The 17401-nt window shown below is 41.5% G+C and overlaps 1 protein-coding gene across 1 annotated transcript in view; it reads left to right on the top strand.

Moving 5' to 3' along the window:
- Nucleotides 1–17401, top strand: part of sema3c (sema domain, immunoglobulin domain (Ig), short basic domain, secreted, (semaphorin) 3C) — a 57594-nt gene that overhangs the window by 19841 nt on the left and 20352 nt on the right. The window contains exons 3-10 of the mRNA XM_022199145.2: nucleotides 3126–3286; nucleotides 3949–4011; nucleotides 8558–8677; nucleotides 12498–12588; nucleotides 15352–15471; nucleotides 15578–15720; nucleotides 15805–15919; nucleotides 16445–16514. Coding sequence (XP_022054837.1) covers nucleotides 3126–3286; nucleotides 3949–4011; nucleotides 8558–8677; nucleotides 12498–12588; nucleotides 15352–15471; nucleotides 15578–15720; nucleotides 15805–15919; nucleotides 16445–16514 — 883 coding nt within the window. The remainder of the gene's footprint in view (nucleotides 1–3125; nucleotides 3287–3948; nucleotides 4012–8557; nucleotides 8678–12497; nucleotides 12589–15351; nucleotides 15472–15577; nucleotides 15721–15804; nucleotides 15920–16444; nucleotides 16515–17401) is intronic.

The raw sequence follows: 17401 nt of genomic DNA, 5'->3' as shown, positions 1-17401 counted from the left end.
GTTAAAATGGAAACCTTTACTTCATCAGCTGATCTGCTTTTCTTCTTCCTTCATTGTTTCTGTCTTTGGACAATATGAAACATGAGAGCACAGCGTAGACAAGATGATGACCAGGTACTCTTGTCCTTGGAACTCTTCCACTGAGCCCACTTTGATGTCAGACAGGTCCACCTTACCCAGCAGCACTCGAATCTTCTCACATTGTTTTTTGTTGGGAGCGGTGATGCCAATGTCAGAAGCATCCTCAGGGTTGTAAAGTTTCTGCCAGCTGACCTGCACCAGCTGACATGAAAGAACTACAATTCCTGAAGACTTCTCTCCAGCTTTTCTCATCGATGCTCGTTTCTTCTTGTTCTGTGAGATTTTTGCAGTTGGCAAACAAGTGGTTTAGTTTTGGGCTTCTTCTACTCTGTTTACTATGAACATACAGTTGTTGTTTTTTTAAGCAAAAAAAAAACAAGATGACTTTCCTTTTTTCAGCAACATTTCAAAAACTCATTTCAAGTTTATTTAATTACATGGAGACACACTTAATGTAAGTATTTAATCCGAACATTCTTAACCCTGCTCCATACTTGCTACAGAATGCTAACTTCTGTGCTTATTCTTTAGTAACAAAAGCTTATCCTTGCTAACAATAGGTAGAAAACCCAATACACCTGTTATGCATTTTGCAGATTGAAGAAAGAAACCTATATTTCATAGACTACCTCTTTTCCTCTTTGCCTTCTGTCAACTTCAGCTTAATGTTGCGTAACTACCATAACTGGTTCTTTGGTTCCACTCGCTAAGAGCCACTGAGATTACGGCAGCTTGTGCTCTGGCAGAGTCATGCATGTACCATCTTTGGCCTTTTCCACATTAGGATAATATTGCCTCTCTGCACAGATCTCTCTGCGATGCTATCCTCACAGCTGCCTCGATGCCGGAGGCTGATGCAATCTCTCTTTTGTTTAACGCAAATCTGCCTGACGGGACACCTTCACTATTAATTTTCTTTCTGGCGAGTCAGGTAAAAGCAGAGTCGTATGTTTTTCATTAGGCTCTCGCCTTCGGATGATGTTCAAATATACCCCGCTCTCACTTCAAGGCATTAACCATGTAAGGCAATTTACCTAAACACAGCTGAAGTCGAGAGGGAAGAGTCGTGGGAAACTCGGCTGCAGCTGAAGTGGTTAACTTGTCTTTATTTAAACTTAAACACTCCAGGCTTTATGTGGCGAACACGCCAAACAGCCTGTGATGAGAGCGTGGGGTGCCACAGAAAAGCCACTTTCCTTCCAGATAAAAGCCTCCAACCTCAAAAGCATATGTCGCACAATAATGAAAATGTGACTTTAGCTCGAGGCATTGAAGTAAAAGCACCGGCAACCTGTTTGTTGATTAGAGGATGGAATACAAAGAGAGCTCAGAGAGGGTCAATAGAGGGGAGGAAATGGAGGGTGTAGATCTACATTGCCCCCCCCCCACACCCTCTGCTCTCAGTGCAGATTGAAAAAGTGATAAATATGCATGAGTTTGGCTTCGACAGTGAAGGCCTTTGATGGTATGGTCTCTATCTCTGGAGCAAACAGGCTGAAAATAACTGTCTGAGAGTGTTGACTTTGTTTGTGAACAATGTGCACTTTTAATGAGTAGGAAGACTTTTTCATACAGTATATATACATGAACTGTATCTCGCCTGAACACGAGCTCTTTAATCAGAGCCTCTGTGCATGAAAATGAAGTAAAACAGAATATATCTTTGTTAATAACTTCATTTGAGATCAGCTTCAGGAGCCATTTATGCCCTGGTTATTCAATCTCAGCCCATAATGTTCGCATTATAGACTGATTTTGCATGAGCAGAAATTGGAGTGATTTCAATATTGAATGATTTTATGGCTCATAAAACCTGGAACTCTTTTTGGGTAATTAAGGTGCCAGGTTTTAAAAAGGAAGAAAAATGCGTATAATTAAAAAAGATGGTCACTGCAGTGCCAGATCTCTGTCTGACCAGCAGCCCAAAATACTGAATGTGTTTTGATGAAATGGACCCAGAAATGATGCAAATTCTTACATTTAACTTTATTTGTCTAAAAATTACTTGTCAGGTCCTATTAAAAAAAGTTGATTTTATCTCGATAATAGTTCATTGAAGCGCATCTTTGTGCTAAATTTCTTTACAGCATCACTTGCGGTGCCTGAAGGAACCAATTTTTGATGGTTCCTTGGTGACAACTTTGGGGCTTCATTATAAAATGTGGTTCTTTAACAATCTTTTGTTCAAAAAAGGAAAAACTGAGATCTTGGTTGGTGGCAGTGGAATTCAGAGAGACAGAAACTTAATGTGAAACTGCAGGAGCTGGTGTTTAATCACGAGAACTAGCAAAAAACCTGAGCGTCACCTTAGACTCTACGCTCACTGTTGAGCCTCACATTAGATTTATCGTGAAGAAGGCATTCAATCATTTGAATACCATTGCCAGAGCCAACACAGACACTACTACATGCTTTCATTACAGGGAGGATTGACCATTGTAAAGCTGTACGATCTGGTCTCCCCAAGAAGAATATGTCCGCTTCTAACTGCTTCAGACCTCAACAGCACGGGTATTGACAAAGACCAGAAGTAAAGGACGCTTTACATCAATTTTAAAGTCTCTGCACGTACTACCTTTCTGATTTAGAATTGCTTTTAAGTGGTTTATGAGGCTCTTTACGGTCTTGGTCCTATGTATTCATCAGATTTGCTTTTATCCATGTACCATCTTTGGTTCCAGTTAGCACCTTCATTTTTATTCGAGGGTAGAAACCCTTTGGGCTACTTGGAAAATGTTCCACTGTATATTGTATATTCAGCCTGTGCCATAGTTGCAAATCGCCTTACACCCTCTATAAATATATAGTGGCAGCTGAGGTCCTCCCATGTGTGAACTGAGGCAGGTTTTAAAAACAGACTCCAAATCCTAAAAGTTGCAATGCTGAGTTTTCTTTTCAGGCCTTGTGGACTCAAGTGTGAACGCAAGAGATTAATGTGGACTCGTATGTATGCGTTCCTCCTGAGTTGAGTGGACATAGGAGAAAACTGCGCTCATGTCAGTGTTGAAACTGGCTTATTTGTATGTTTTCCTTCTGCCCCTCAGACCTGCAGGCCTCCCTGTCCTTTGAGCACTACAGTATATCAGACAAGCCCATGGACTACAGGATCCTGCAGATGGACGAGGATCAGGACAGGATGTATGTGGGCTGCAAGGACCACGTCCTCTCCATGGACATCAACAACATCACCCATGGCACGCTTAAGGTCAGCAGGTGCTCATTGTTTGGACCCAAGAATCACATTTTCTTCTATTGTAATGCTGTCGAGCAGCGTTTGTTTTCTGCTGCAACGGCAAAGAAGGAAATGAAAGCCTGATGTGAACGCTGTATGTAAGCTCTGTATGCTGTGGATGTTGTTCTAATATATGCAGTGATGTGCAAATTACCATACATTTGCAATGGTCGGTGCGAATTTAGGGTTATACAGAAGTGCCATAAAAATGCTCGAGCTCTCTTATAGCTAATTCTGCATGCAGTGAAGGAATTATCTCCTGTGTAATTGACAGGCATGAAGTGCATAAACAGATGGGAAAGCGTTTACGTTCCCCCAGGGAGTGCTGCACTGCATCCATTTTTTTCCAAGTAAATTGCTTGATAGATTCATCGAGCTAGACCTTTAAGCACCTCTCCGGGTGTTACATTCCCCACAGATGATAGCTAGCTGTAATCACCGAACACCGAAACTTCTAAAGCAGAAACTTCCACGGCATCGGTTCCTTTTTCAGACAAATTTTCTCTGTGTTTTCTGTGTGAGTCAACAGGACGTGATGAAACCTCATGAGCATATTCGTGTGATTCACGCCTCTCTCAATCTGTCACCGGAGGGCTCGGTGACTAATTTAAATGCTCTGCTGTTTTTATCGCCAGGTGTTTTGGCCAGCGTCTACAAGCAAAATCGAAGAATGCCAAATGGCCGGCAAGGACCCCACGGTAAGGACAACAGAGCTTTCAAAACACTCGGCTGGATCATATTGGGTTCAACCGCTGAATACAGCATCATTTAGCTAAACGGTAAACTAAACTGTGCAGTAGCTCTACTTCATAACTGTCATTTGTAGCAGCACATGTTACTGTTCAGGCTCTGCTTTAAAAACATCAATAAAACTACAAGTCAGACTGTAGTTTACTAAAGACCTCCTTCAAGGAAAATCACCTTTTTACCCTGTTAACATGTCCATGTAGTGTTTTGATATATAGTAGAAGAAACTCCACTCAAATCTTGCAACTTGCCCCTGTGTGTCACAGAATAATTTTACATTATTGGAACAGAGTCATTAGTAAACTGGTGTGCTTGAGCTGGAGTGAGTGGAGAGAAAGGCAGGGACTACATCTATTCCATGCTTTCCAGAGCAGGCAACAGTGTAGAGTTGCATGTAAGGGATTTTAAGGAAGGATGGATTTCTTTTCATTGAAAAAAACACCAATAAATATGTGATTTTGATATACAAAGAGGAGGTTAAATCACCACCCGCAGATGGACTTTAAAGATGACAACAGAGAATATACGGTATGCATTTTAATAGACAAAGACAACAATATAACCTATTATATGTGGTGGAGAGAGCAGCCGAGTGTGGATTTTCTATAATTATTGTTATTTTAGGGACTAAGAAACTCTAATATTGATATAGCAGGTATTGCATTTAGGCTCTCGTGGACGTCTACCTAAACTCTCACCAAATAAGACTTCCCAGTACTACTTTGGACCTTTAAATAGAAGCTAATATTGAGGCTGGTTAATGGTAACCCAACAAATTACTCAGATTTGGACTGTTCGAAACCCCTGCTACTTTTCCGCCGTGATGATCAAGATCTAGACTAAAGGTTTTGTCAGCTGCTCACGGATCTGTTCCTCCGAGCGAGTCGACGGCGGAAGCTACCTCCTGGGATTTCCCTCTCGCATCAGCAAGCAGCAGATGTCTGCGGGGTCACCGACTGGCCCGGAGTCCTCTGGCATTGGCACAGTCGGTACGAGCGCGATGCGTGGGAGGATCGAAGGCCACGGATCGCTGTAGAAAAAGTAAACCGGAGTCAAAGCCGGCAAGAGGAGCACAGCTTCACTGATGCAGAGATTTCATAAGCCGGCCTGATTCTGGGCAGCACTTGTTAGCCGCGACAAGATGTAATGAAGACATACAGCGAGACTCGGAAGGCAGAATCCTCCTCCGCCTTTGTTTTCCTCTAATTGGCTTGTTCTGGAACAAGTACATGCACAGCTGCCTATAGATGCTGCAGTGTAGAGGATAGGAGGGTTTACTTTTGAAAGAAGAAAGCTTCATAAGCAGCAACCTAATTTTCAAAGCAAGAGTGCTGCAAAAAGCATCCCTTTGCAGCAGGGGTGTCAAACATGCGGCCCGCGAGCCAAAAACGGCCAACCAGAGGGCCCGATCGGCCCGCAGGACGACTTTGTAAAGTGTGAAAATTACAGAGAAGGCATTAACTGCAATTTGTAAAACTAAAACTTTAAAGTAGTTCATAGACTGTGACAAGCTGTTTTCACCGTAAAGTAAAATACTAGAGTGCTCGTTGTTCTTTTGTCATTTTGCGTCTCATTTTTGTAATATTTTCTCGTGTTTTTGTTGTTTTTTTTGTCTTTTTATGTCTGGTTTTTATCGTTTGTGTCACGTTTTTGTTGTTTTGTTTCCTTTTTGTCTCGCTTGTGTTTTTTGTCTAATTTTTGTCATTTTGTTTTCCTTTAGTCATTGTTTTCTGTATCATTTTTGTTGTTTTGTTTCACGCTTTTGTCATTTTTTTGGTCTCATTTGTGTCGTTTGTCCATTTTTTTTTTGTCGATTTTTAACTTTTGTGTAAATTTTTGTCTTTTTGTTTTGTGTTGTCTCTTTTTGTCATTTTGTTTTCTTTTATTCATTGTTTTCAGCATCATTTTTGTTGTTTTCTTTCACGCTTTTGTCATTTTTTTGGTCTCATTTGTGTCGTTTGTCCATTTTTTTGTCCATTTTTAACTTTTGTGTAATTTTTTGTCTTTTTTGTTTTGTGTTTGTCATTTTGTCTCTCGCTTTTGTCGTCTTGTGTCCCATTTTTGTAATATTTTGTAGTTTTTGTTGTTTTTACCCTTTTTTAAAGTAAAATACTATATCATTCAGCTCCAGATAGCTATGACTAAACGTTTTGTGCCTTTGTAGATACTCTGTGATCTGTAAGTTTTAATGTGTAAATGATAAACTGAGGCATAATGTTGTTGAAATTGAATTTATTTTTCTGAACAAATTTCAGATTGTTCATAATGTTTTGTCAAAAGATATTTCCTTAAAGTAAAATTAAAGGTGAACATTTTCAGAATGCACTTTTTTTGCACTAAAACAAAGGGGAAAATTTGGAGTTGTTGTTATTTATGAGTTGTTGTTGTGCTCTGATTTTACTGCTCCAGCTCACTTGAGATCTAATCGGGCTGTATGTAACTAAAATGAGTCTGACACCCCTGCTTTACAGCCACTGCTGCCTGTTTCTCCCTCATTCTCCACCTCTTCTCCATCCTCACACAGCAGCTGGGGTTAATGGAGCCGGAGTTTTGCTGCAGAAATAGAGGCTGTTTCCAGTCACTGAGTGATTTGTGCAGCTCTGAGTCATAGCTCGCCTGCTGCAGACAGACTCCCACAAATATTTGGGTGAGCCATCTCCATGTGGAGCCACCCGCCGGCCCCTTCTTCCTTCCGTCATCCCTTTTCTTTCTTGCCACCCCGCCAGCTTCTCCTCCGAAAGTTTCGCTTTCCGTGTAACCCTTTCCTCGGTCACTTTTTCCAAATGTTTCGACATCTCTCGGATTCTTTTTCACCGCAGTTTATTCATTTGCTCTCATCCACAGTCTCCTTTCTGGTGACTCAGAGTCCCACAGACTGCAGCTGTTATGATTGCCCTCCCCGTCTGTATATATTGAGTTCCCCCTCTCCGATAGAATCTGTGGTCAAGTGGGGCTCCAGAAAGCAGCCGCGCATTGTTTGCGCCGGAGGGTGGCAATGGAGGAGAAATGTAGACGAGCCAGGTTGATTAAGTCTGTTTGCCGCTCCACTTTAAACTCAGTGGGATCACCGCTTGCACTTGAGGCCATGAAGCTGGATGCTGTTTTTCTGGCATGGTCACGAAGGCTGCGTGTGGACGGACAGGAAACATGAGAGCAAAATAAAACAGGATAGCGCCACATATGTTGCTCTGTAGGACTGACATGGGAGGGTGGCATGAAATGAACGGGTGATAGAAGCGAGGAGAACGCACAGAGATAAAGACGAGGAAGATGAAGAACAGAGATGGGCGTGTGACGGTGAAAAATTCAGTTGCTTCTCATTGATAGCTCTCAGTGGAGCGACCGTGAGCTGCAGCAGCTGCCATTCCTGCAGCCACGGCCAAGTTCCCGACGGCTCCCTGGATATGTGTTCTTCTTTTCGCTCAGTTTCTCTGCTCGTTTTCTGCAAACTCAAGCTTAATTATTCTCAATGTCCAGCGCTTCCCCTCCTGCTACTCCTGCTGAAGCAGAGATGGATTGAGATCAGTAGTCGGCCTTACCTAGATATATCACATGTACCTCTGACGCTTTTTTTCCCCGTTGGGCTTAATACCACACCAGCGAGTGCTGGGATCGCTTGATTTTGCAGTCTGTGATTGTATAACATTCACAACAAGTGAGATTAGTTTGAATTACTCCCTGTTATAGAACAGGATACTTCAGGAGAGATAAACACGTTCTGGAATTGATGTTCATCTTGGCTGTATACCAGGAAAAATACCCCTCCTGTTTGTGTGCAATGAGTGAAGAAAACAGTGATTATTGTTTATACTGCGGTGGTGACTGCATCAAAATGGAATAAGTGTTACCAACTGTTATTTTAATTCATTAGAGTAAAGATTTACAAGCACTGAAGTGCCACAATGTAACATTTCAGTCTTGTAAAATAGTCATAAATTGTACTAATGTATTTCAATTCGGAGTATCTGCTTGGTGTGATGGAATGGCATGTGAAAAGCCTAGACATGCCAAATGTCTTTAAAATGGTGTGCTATGATTTAAAAGTCAACAACACAAAGTTTTTAATGTTTTTTCTGTCCCTGTGCATGAAAGAAATGGGGGGGAAAGATGTACACATGGGCACTAATCTGTAAGTTAAAATTTATGACTATTTTACAAACTGCTGAGATTCTGTAGGACATTTGCTGAACACAGAAAGAAAATGAAAATAAAGATTAGTGTTATTGCTTAGTGTTAATGCTTAGCTCTTTTTTTTTCTCCTTCAGTAGCTCCCTTGAATATCCTTTGGGATTAATAAAGTATCAATCTGTCTGTCTTTACTGTTAGCTCGCATTAGCTCACATTAGCATTAGCTCACATTGGCCAGGTTAGCTAATGATACAGCAAAACTCCCCATTGTATTGATTTCAACAATTCTTTTTATTCATTTACAGTTTCATTAGTAATGGAAACGGTTCTCTCAAACGTACATGGTCTTTGTTTATTTGTATTTTCCAGCACGGCTGTGGGAACTTCATCCGGGTGATGCAGCCTTATAACAGAACTCATCTGTTCATGTGTGGCAGTGGAGCGTACAGTCCCGTCTGTGTGTACATCAACAGGGGCCGCAGACCAGAGGTGGGTCCACGATGACGGGTTCGCTTCGTGAATCAAGCAAATTTGTGAGGAAATAAACAATTTGGAGACTGTTGGCTGTTACTCTTCAGAAAAGAGTGGGAGCAGTAGGTATTTACACCATTAACACGAGCGCAAAAACACTGTACGTCTGGAAGTATTTACAGCATGAATCATGTGAGGATATAGTATTAAAAGGAAAATAATTTCAAGGCGGATTGGTAAGGACACTTTGCAGTTTTGTTTTGACTCTTCTCCTGATAGTATCCAGCTGTTCTGCACACTACGCTAGATAAACCATACAGTTAACAAAAGAATGTGCCAGAAATGTGCAAATACTTAACTAACATACTGCAACAAGTACATAACGGCTGCAACACTTGGGAAAGTAATTCTAAACCCCCCAAAAAAACACCTTCAGTCGTCTGCTAATGTCACCTCTGTGCTGATTAAAATGAGTGTGAATACTGCCACCCAGAGCAAGTTAACAAAACTCATTTATCATGTGAGAGATTTAGTAATTATGAAAAGCCCTCAAGGGGGGGTTGTGTAAGCAGTATTTTTTCCTGATAAATCAGCTTTTATGTAATTATTTAGAGGCTCCAAAGCAAAATCTAACACCTTTTTTTGATTGACTGCTGCAATAATGTTATGAAACTGAATTTTATTTACACCTTTTTCCACTGGAATGAGAACAACATATTTTAGAAATGAAAGTTCTGGAAATGGATGACAACAAGTGGCGCGAAAAAAAGGCCATTCCTCCATACGAACATGTAGTCGGCTTGATGCTAGAGCGGAGATACTGAGGATTAAAGGGAGAAAATGGAAGTGTAGTGTCAGTGTTTTCTGAGCTCTCATCTCCGGCCGCACAGCTCTGGAAGTGAGAGCAAAGGAAGCCCTCCAGGAGAAAAGTGCTCACCGAGTGAACAACATTCAGCCACAGACCGTCGGCCGCTGCCAAACGTTAATAAGCCGAGTGAGAGGAGCTCCAGACCCGACTCTTTCCTCACTGCGGTGCCTTTTGTCATTTGAGGTTTTTGTTTGAAAGGCAGACTGCTCTGTTTGCAACTTCAGAGCTCGAACATGTCAGTGTCGGAAAAAAGAGAGATCTGTTAAGTGTAACAAGCTGCCGGACTGGGAAGTTGACAGTCAGGTCTCAGAGTGGACCTTCGCCCTCTGAACGTGCCTCACACAGGTTATTTGCGTTTCATGCTTTTCAAAAGTGTTTCTCAGACGCACAGTGAATCATACATTGCAATAAACACCTTGGTAAGTCTTCTATTTAGTCTTTAAATCTTTATTGAGTGTCAGAACTCTGCTTGTTTTCATAAAATCCCATGGAACATATATTATGGTGCATTCATGTGGTGTCAGAATAACAGGACAAAGAGGTTTCTGACTGATGAAGATCTCGTAAACACCTCATTTAGCCAGAACAGCATGTTGGAGATGTTGGTGAAGTTGAAGTTATGTACACCAAACTAAATGTTTGATTGAAGAAATGCACATAATTTGACCAGACTGTAAATAAAAGATGGATGTTAAGATCACAATTTGTGGACTGAGGTCAATCGGAAGGTAGAACTGCCCTAAAATATCCTACTTTACTGTCTGTTTTCCTCTAAATGGGACAACATTTCCAAAATGAACATGCTGCTCTATGAAAAGTCTTGAAACTACGTAGTTATTGAAACTACAAACTAATCAGGAAATAGTTTAGAGGCAGCAGAGCAACTAAGTAAAGGAGGATCATTTTCTCATAGACTTCTTTAAAATAGGATCATTTTGTAATCAGAAGAGTCGCCCCCTGCTGGCTGTTAGATTGGATGCACATTTAAGGCACTTCACTTTTCAGCTCATTTATACAAAGTCTGCATGGTACTGCTCATCAATAATTTTGACATTTAAAAGGTGCCATTAGGTTGGAGCCATTAGCTGCTGTCCACCTGGAGCAGAAGAGTCAAACTCATTCTAGTTGAGGGGCCACATTCAGCCCAATTTGATCTGAAGTGGACCGGAGCAGTAAAATCACAACATAGTAATCTGTAAATAATGACAACTCCAAATTTTCCAAGATACATAAGTATCTATATGTTTTTTTACTTCATGATCAAGCAACAAAAGGCAGACAAAAAAACAACAAAAACAAGATAAAATGATTACAAAAGTGAGACACAAAATGACAAAAACAAGAAACAAAATGACCAAAAATGAAACAAATGACACGAAACAAAACAAAGAGATGAAAAATTAGACAAAGACTGACAAAAAAATGGACAAACAAAAAAAATGAGATAAAAAGTTACACAAATGACACAAAAAATGACAAAAACACAGACCAACAACGCAAGCTAGACAAAAAACACACAAAGCAGCGAAAAAGGCAAAACACAAAATGACAAAAATAAGACAAAACACACAAATGAGACAAAAAACACCAAATGACAAAAACATGAGACAAATAAGTCAGACAAAAAACAATAAAAACAGGACAGAATATTACAAAAATGAGACACAATATCACAAAAGAACAATGAGCAACCTAGTATTTAACTTTCTGATCAAAGCAACTTGTCATGGTCTAGAAATTATTTTAAATTTATAGTTTTATAAATTTACAATCTGCACTTTGAGGGCTGCATTGGACCCTCTGGTGGGCCGGTTTTGGCCCACAGGTCGCATGCTTCACACCCCTGACCTAGGGTACGTAGATTAGAAAGTTATTTCTTCACAATTACCCTGAAAACACAGCTGTTAGGTGTTGTTTAAACACTCTAAGTAACAAATACGTCACATCTTCTTGGTGACGTTCATGCTGTTTACAAATTCCAAGTGAAAAGCACATGAACCCTCAAGAGTTTCCACCTTAAAAGTAAAAAAAAGAAACACTTCCAATCTTTTCTGATAACGCAGTTACTGTGCACATTTGTTCTTTGTTGAAGAAATATAGTGCTTTAATGAGACTCTGCAGATATTTTATAAAATATCAAAACTTCTGTGTGCTAGATCATAATTTGTGTGATGGATTTCACCAAATAGTTAAATTTAAAAAGCACATTTATTCCTTACTGCTTTATGGAAAAATCCCCAACTGCATTTTGCTCCAAAAACGCAAAGCAAGATGTCTCCTAATTCCCTGAAAAGTCCATTTCTCTGATAAAAATCACTCAGCACAGTCTGGGTCAAACCTCCACATGAAGAACAATAAATACCAGACATTTGGAGTGGAGAAGGGCTTTAAGATTAATTGCAGCATCAAAAGATGGATATTTTTTTTTGCAGTGTAGAGGTTAATAACAGAACCTGGAGTCTGTCCATCTCCAGAACCTCTTGGCCAACAGACACATTTTCCTGGAATAATGCTCCTTTAGCTGACGTCACCTCTATTCAAGGAAGCTGCAGCACCACCGTGGGTCAGAGCTAAATAGGATGGGATGAGAAGTGATATAATTTACCCAGGTTATTGTAAGAGGCGCCTGGACCGTCCAGTCTGCTACTGGGACGGGGCTGAGACTTGGCAGTGCTTTCACCTGCAATGGAGAGATGGATATCCAGAACATTAACAGGGAAATTCCTCCTCTCCTCCCAAATGGAATGTTCTTTTTACTGTCCCACATGGAGCAGTTAAGGTAGACCGGGGCAGGACTGCCTCTGTGCTTCCTTAAAACCCAATGAAAGGAGAACCTCAGCCCGGCTGCTTTGTGGGACATTTGCTTTGCTCATACATGTGGTTTTATTGTACCAGAGGCCACCAGACAGAGTAACGGATCGAATAAAGCCGTCTCCACAATATCTGACTTCCTCTTTTTCTCTGTGACAGGAACAAGTATTTCACATCGACTCCAGGACGGAATCGGGAAAAGGGAGGTGCTCCTTCAACCCTCAAGTGAATACGGTCTCTGTCATGCTCAGTAGGTGCCTCCATCTCCTCCTAAATTATTTCTGCAGCTTTAAAACCCCTGCTGCATGATTCTGTGTTTGTGCAGCAGTGAATTTTTGGTTCTGCCTGACAATAAAAAGAATTTGCAGCAGTTCCAGCAGGCAGGTGGGTGTTTTTTAGCCTCACTCTGGTCATGTGGGATGTATGATCCAGAAGTATGAGAGAGTTAGAATACTTTGCATTGCGTGTTGTTTTGGTACTTTCATGTGCAAAAATAGATATGAGACATCAACATGAATTTTTTCCCATCTGTCGTTTGAGTACTCAATTCATTACTCCATAATCCTCTCTTCCCTGTGATCTGGAAAACGGTCACCCTCAGCCATCATGGAGAATCTTCCAATGCACCTCAAGGCGATACAGGAAGAGGAACGGCTTTGGAAGGAGCTTCGAGCGAGGAAACTTAAGTGTATCTATAGTGAAAGTCTTTTATGAGGTGGTAGAACGTCCTAAGTAACTGACACTATGGATCAGGCGTAAACTAACCGTGACGTCACCCGTTGGTTTCAACGCCGAGAAAATGAAGCCCAGATTTTGCTACTTCCTGGTCACCGTTTTGGATTTTTTGGAGCCAGTGACGTAAAAAGCGTCATCAAACAGGCTGGACCGGAGAGCAACTAGGGGCAGGATTGGCTGAGAACTCTCTTATCCCGCCCACATTTTACCACAGAGGCTTCTGTTGCTGTCTATCAAGCATAGCCACGCCCCCTGGCTCTGCCAACTTTAACGATTTATTTAAAATTCAGTATTGATTTATTTTGAGATCGGCCACCTGATCTCTCATTTTGACCATGAAAACTAACGGGAAAAAAATCCTGAGCTGTAGAACATCAGTCTATCAAATTTTATTTTTTCCAAAAATGAATTGGGGTCTATGGAGCAAAAGCTTTTTGGAGCCAACCCTAGCGGACGGCGTGATATTGCAAGTTTTTGACACTTCCGGGTTGGCTTCAATTCTGGAGCCAGATGCTACGTCCATCTTTATATACAGTCTATGCTATGGACCAACAGATTTCTCATTTGACAGGTTCAATTCCTCTGTCCTTACGTCTCTCTGGGAAATGCATTAACATAAAGAAAAAAACACCCAAAGAGAATGTAGACTTGCTAAATGTTAGCAATGGCAACTACATTCCAGAAGCTCTACAGTCCAGCTTTTTCATTGGATGTGACATAACCAAAGCTGTGCGGTCTGTTTTGTTTTTTTTTATATTCAAGAAATGAGAAAAAACTATCTTGGACAGTCTTTTCAATATGCGGTGTTATTAAGTGCTCTGTTAATAACATGCCACAAAAGTTGACAACATGCCTCCTTATGATGCCAGTCCTTAAATGTCAGCCATCTTGGCAGTAGCTAAGAGCTGAGCTTGATTTAGCCTTCATCACCCAATCAAAACTTAATGAATAGTTTTTTATTTTTTCTTCAGCTAAGGGGAAAAAAATAGCAAAAATAGACGTATATCCACACCGGTTCTAACTTCAGAGGCTCCAGACTAAAGTCCACCTCCAAAGTTTCCTGCTGTTCTTGGAGCATGCAAAGCAAGAAAAGGCTCAAACGTGATCTCCGTTCTTATGGAAAGTCACACACTGAAGTGCTTTCCTTGCTTTAACTCGTGTATGGATTGGAACAAGTTAGTATCCTAAATGTTCATTCAACAAAAACATTCATCTCTAAGGAGGAGATGCCAGTATCTGACCTCAAACATCCCGATTATTAATTCACTTCTGTAACCTCTGGACTAAACAACACCCAAATAATCCATTTATTTTTTCTACAAGCCCACCATGACATCCTAGGATACAACCAGCCCCAAATGTCAGCCTGCCACTGGGAACATCCTGAAGAGCTAGAGCGTTGCACAAAATGTGAAAAATGGGCAAATACACATGTCCTAATAAAGATTTTGCAACACAAAAAGTGATGAGAATTCAGAGGTGAGTATCTCCTTCAACTCAGGCTAAACCCTAGTGTCTCCCTCATCCCCTTTCCTTTGATGTCTGATTGGTCGAGGGGCGTCGGGTTGCTTTTCACACGGATAAAGGTGACGCATTTCGCCCTCGGCTCTGCTTTCTCACACCCGAGCATCGCCGCGTCAGCAGCAGCTTCGCCGGCCAGCGAGTGTCGTCAGAGATCCTCGGGAGGCAGCCAGAGAGAAGGGTAGAATAACCGAAAGGGGCCGAGAGGGTGGTTGCGGTGGTCCGCCAAGTACAGTCGAGGTCAAAGGCCACACTGTGGAAGCAGCGATGCGGCACTCCGGGCATCGGAGGACAATCGGAGCCAGTGTCTGGCCTCAATAAAATATGCGCTTCATCTCCCCATCCTCATGTTCGGGATCGTCTGTGGCCGTCTGAGAGCTGTCAACACCCACTGCTTAGCAAGCTAGCTTGGATGGTGGCCACATACCCTTAATCCTCCCCTTAACTTGCCTCGCATCCTCCGAAGTGCATCGTCTGGAACTGATAGATAATGGAGTGCGTGTAAAGGAATGATAAAAAGCATGAAGCAGCTGTGGGGAGCACAAGGCGGCTATTAGAAACAGGACGCACACAAACAGGCTGTAAATTTGTTGTTAATTCTGTAAGCATCTGTGGTCATTTTCTATAAATATCAGTGATGAATACTAGTGGATTAAAATGCTGCTGTGTTTTATCTATATTTTGTAATTGGTCATGGTTGTGTTTTCTTGATATTTTAAGGATTTTCCTCGATTTTTGTTTGCGTGTGCGCTTCCAGATCAGGAGCTGTTCTCAGGCATGTACATTGACTTCATGGGGACAGATGCTGCCATCTTCAGGAGCCTGACCAAGAGAAATGCAGTGCGGACGGATCAGCACAACTCCAAGTGGCTGAGTGGTGAGCATTTAAGTGCAGAAATATTGATTCTTTACATGAATACGTTCTTTTTGGCTTTTATTTACTGATGAAAATGGTAAAATCTCCTCTTCTCGGTTTCATTCAGAACCCATTTTCATCGATGCCCACCTGATACCAGACGGAACAGACCCCAATGACGCCAAATTGTACTTTTTCTTCCGCGAGAGGCTCACGGATAACAGCGGAAATACTAAAAATATCCACACCATGGTGGCTAGAGTGTGTCCAGTAAGTGCCTGTGGCTGTGCTGATTTGAATCAATGCTGCTTGTTCAGAGGGTTCGAGTTGCTATGCACGACTTCTGACTTGCAGAACGACATCGGAGGACAGCGGAGCCTGGTGAACAAATGGACCACTTTCCTCAAAGCCAGGATGGTGTGCTCTGTTCTGGAGGAGGACGGCACTGAAACCCACTTTGATGAGCTTGGTGAGCAAACCAGAACATCTGTAATAACGCACTGTTGTCATGGAGGATTTGGAATTTTGCTTTTTATCGTTTTCTTGTTTCACTTCCGAGCTTCGTGTTTTCATGGCCGATGAAACCAGTTTAAACAAATGTAGCTTAAGAATACATCGCCAAAAACCATGCTAATTTTCAAAACTTAGCGTGTTCCAAGGTTTCAAGCGATTGCCTTTTCCACAAACAATCCTTGGAAATTCCCATGTTTAGTCTGGATTACTTGTGTAGCCTTTTCATAGCAATTCTCCTGTTACTTTTTGTTACTTTATATTGATGTATGAGCACATTAATCCAGCCTCAAACTGCAAACATCACCACACAGCATTCTGGAGAGCTTTTCTATTCCACGTCTGTCATCATGTACATTTATTAATTCCTGCATCCATCCCCTTTGGCCCTAATACCTGCAGGATGAGGTGATATGGCCTATTTGTTGAAGATATTAAAGTTGGAATGTATGTGCGTCCCTTCTGCGTGTGTTTTCCCTTACAGAAAACGTGTTTTTGCTGGAAACTGATCAGCCCAAGGGCCTGCTGGTGTTTGGAGTCTTCACATCCACAAGGTGAGACCGACAAAGCCAACTGTAACATTCATGCATTCCTGCGGGCCTCAGTGGTTATGTTAATCACTGACTGGATATCAGCAGGAGGGGATGGGCTTGTCAAAGGCCCTGATACATGGAGACATCATGTGTCATGTTGTAGAAGAGCTTATTCACATGATGGACTTTCAGTTACAGCGTCCTGGTGGATCCACCATATGGCCTTGGTTTTGATCTTCTTCCCTTACGATCTCTAGCAGCGTTGTGCCATTTTGCTGACCAAGTGCAGGAGATACTTTTAGCACACGCTGATACAGAATATGTATCCCACAAATTCTATTGTTGGATGCCTTCCACAGGCACAGAATAGGAGCGCTCAGCTGGAATTTTTGAGAGCAGAGAGAATATCGTTATCGCATTTTTCACATAGATGGACCCCAACCGTGTTTCTGCGCTTGGATAAACATATGGAAACAAATCTGGGAATATGTTTTCTCAGCTTGTAAATGAAAAGCTAAAACTTGCATCCAACAAATGCCGCATTAATCTCAAATGATTTAACCCCATAGAAGTGAATGAACATATTTCAGTTTGGATGTTGGGTTTAGTAATTTCTGGATTTTGTGCAAACCAGTTGATGCCTGCATCCTATTGGTTTATGTTTAGAATCTCAGTGTCCAGTTTGGTACTATCAAACTGGACACTTTTGATCAACTGAAGTGGTTCGGGTGAAGGTTAAAAAGATAAGATCCGGAATAATTAAAGAGAAGTTGGTCTAAACATGTAAGCAGTCTAATGAGGGCAGTATTTGTCACCATTTCCACTACTGTGGTCATATTCTTTGCTAATTTAAACATGCTTCTGAATGGTTTGTTCGTAACAGTCTAGATTATTCAGATCATTTACTA

The sequence above is a fragment of the Acanthochromis polyacanthus genome, chromosome 1 (genome assembly GCF_021347895.1).
Source record: "Acanthochromis polyacanthus isolate Apoly-LR-REF ecotype Palm Island chromosome 1, KAUST_Apoly_ChrSc, whole genome shotgun sequence".
Classification (NCBI taxonomy): domain Eukaryota; kingdom Metazoa; phylum Chordata; class Actinopteri; family Pomacentridae; genus Acanthochromis; species Acanthochromis polyacanthus.
This window is presented reverse-complemented; position numbering and strand designations above follow the sequence as displayed.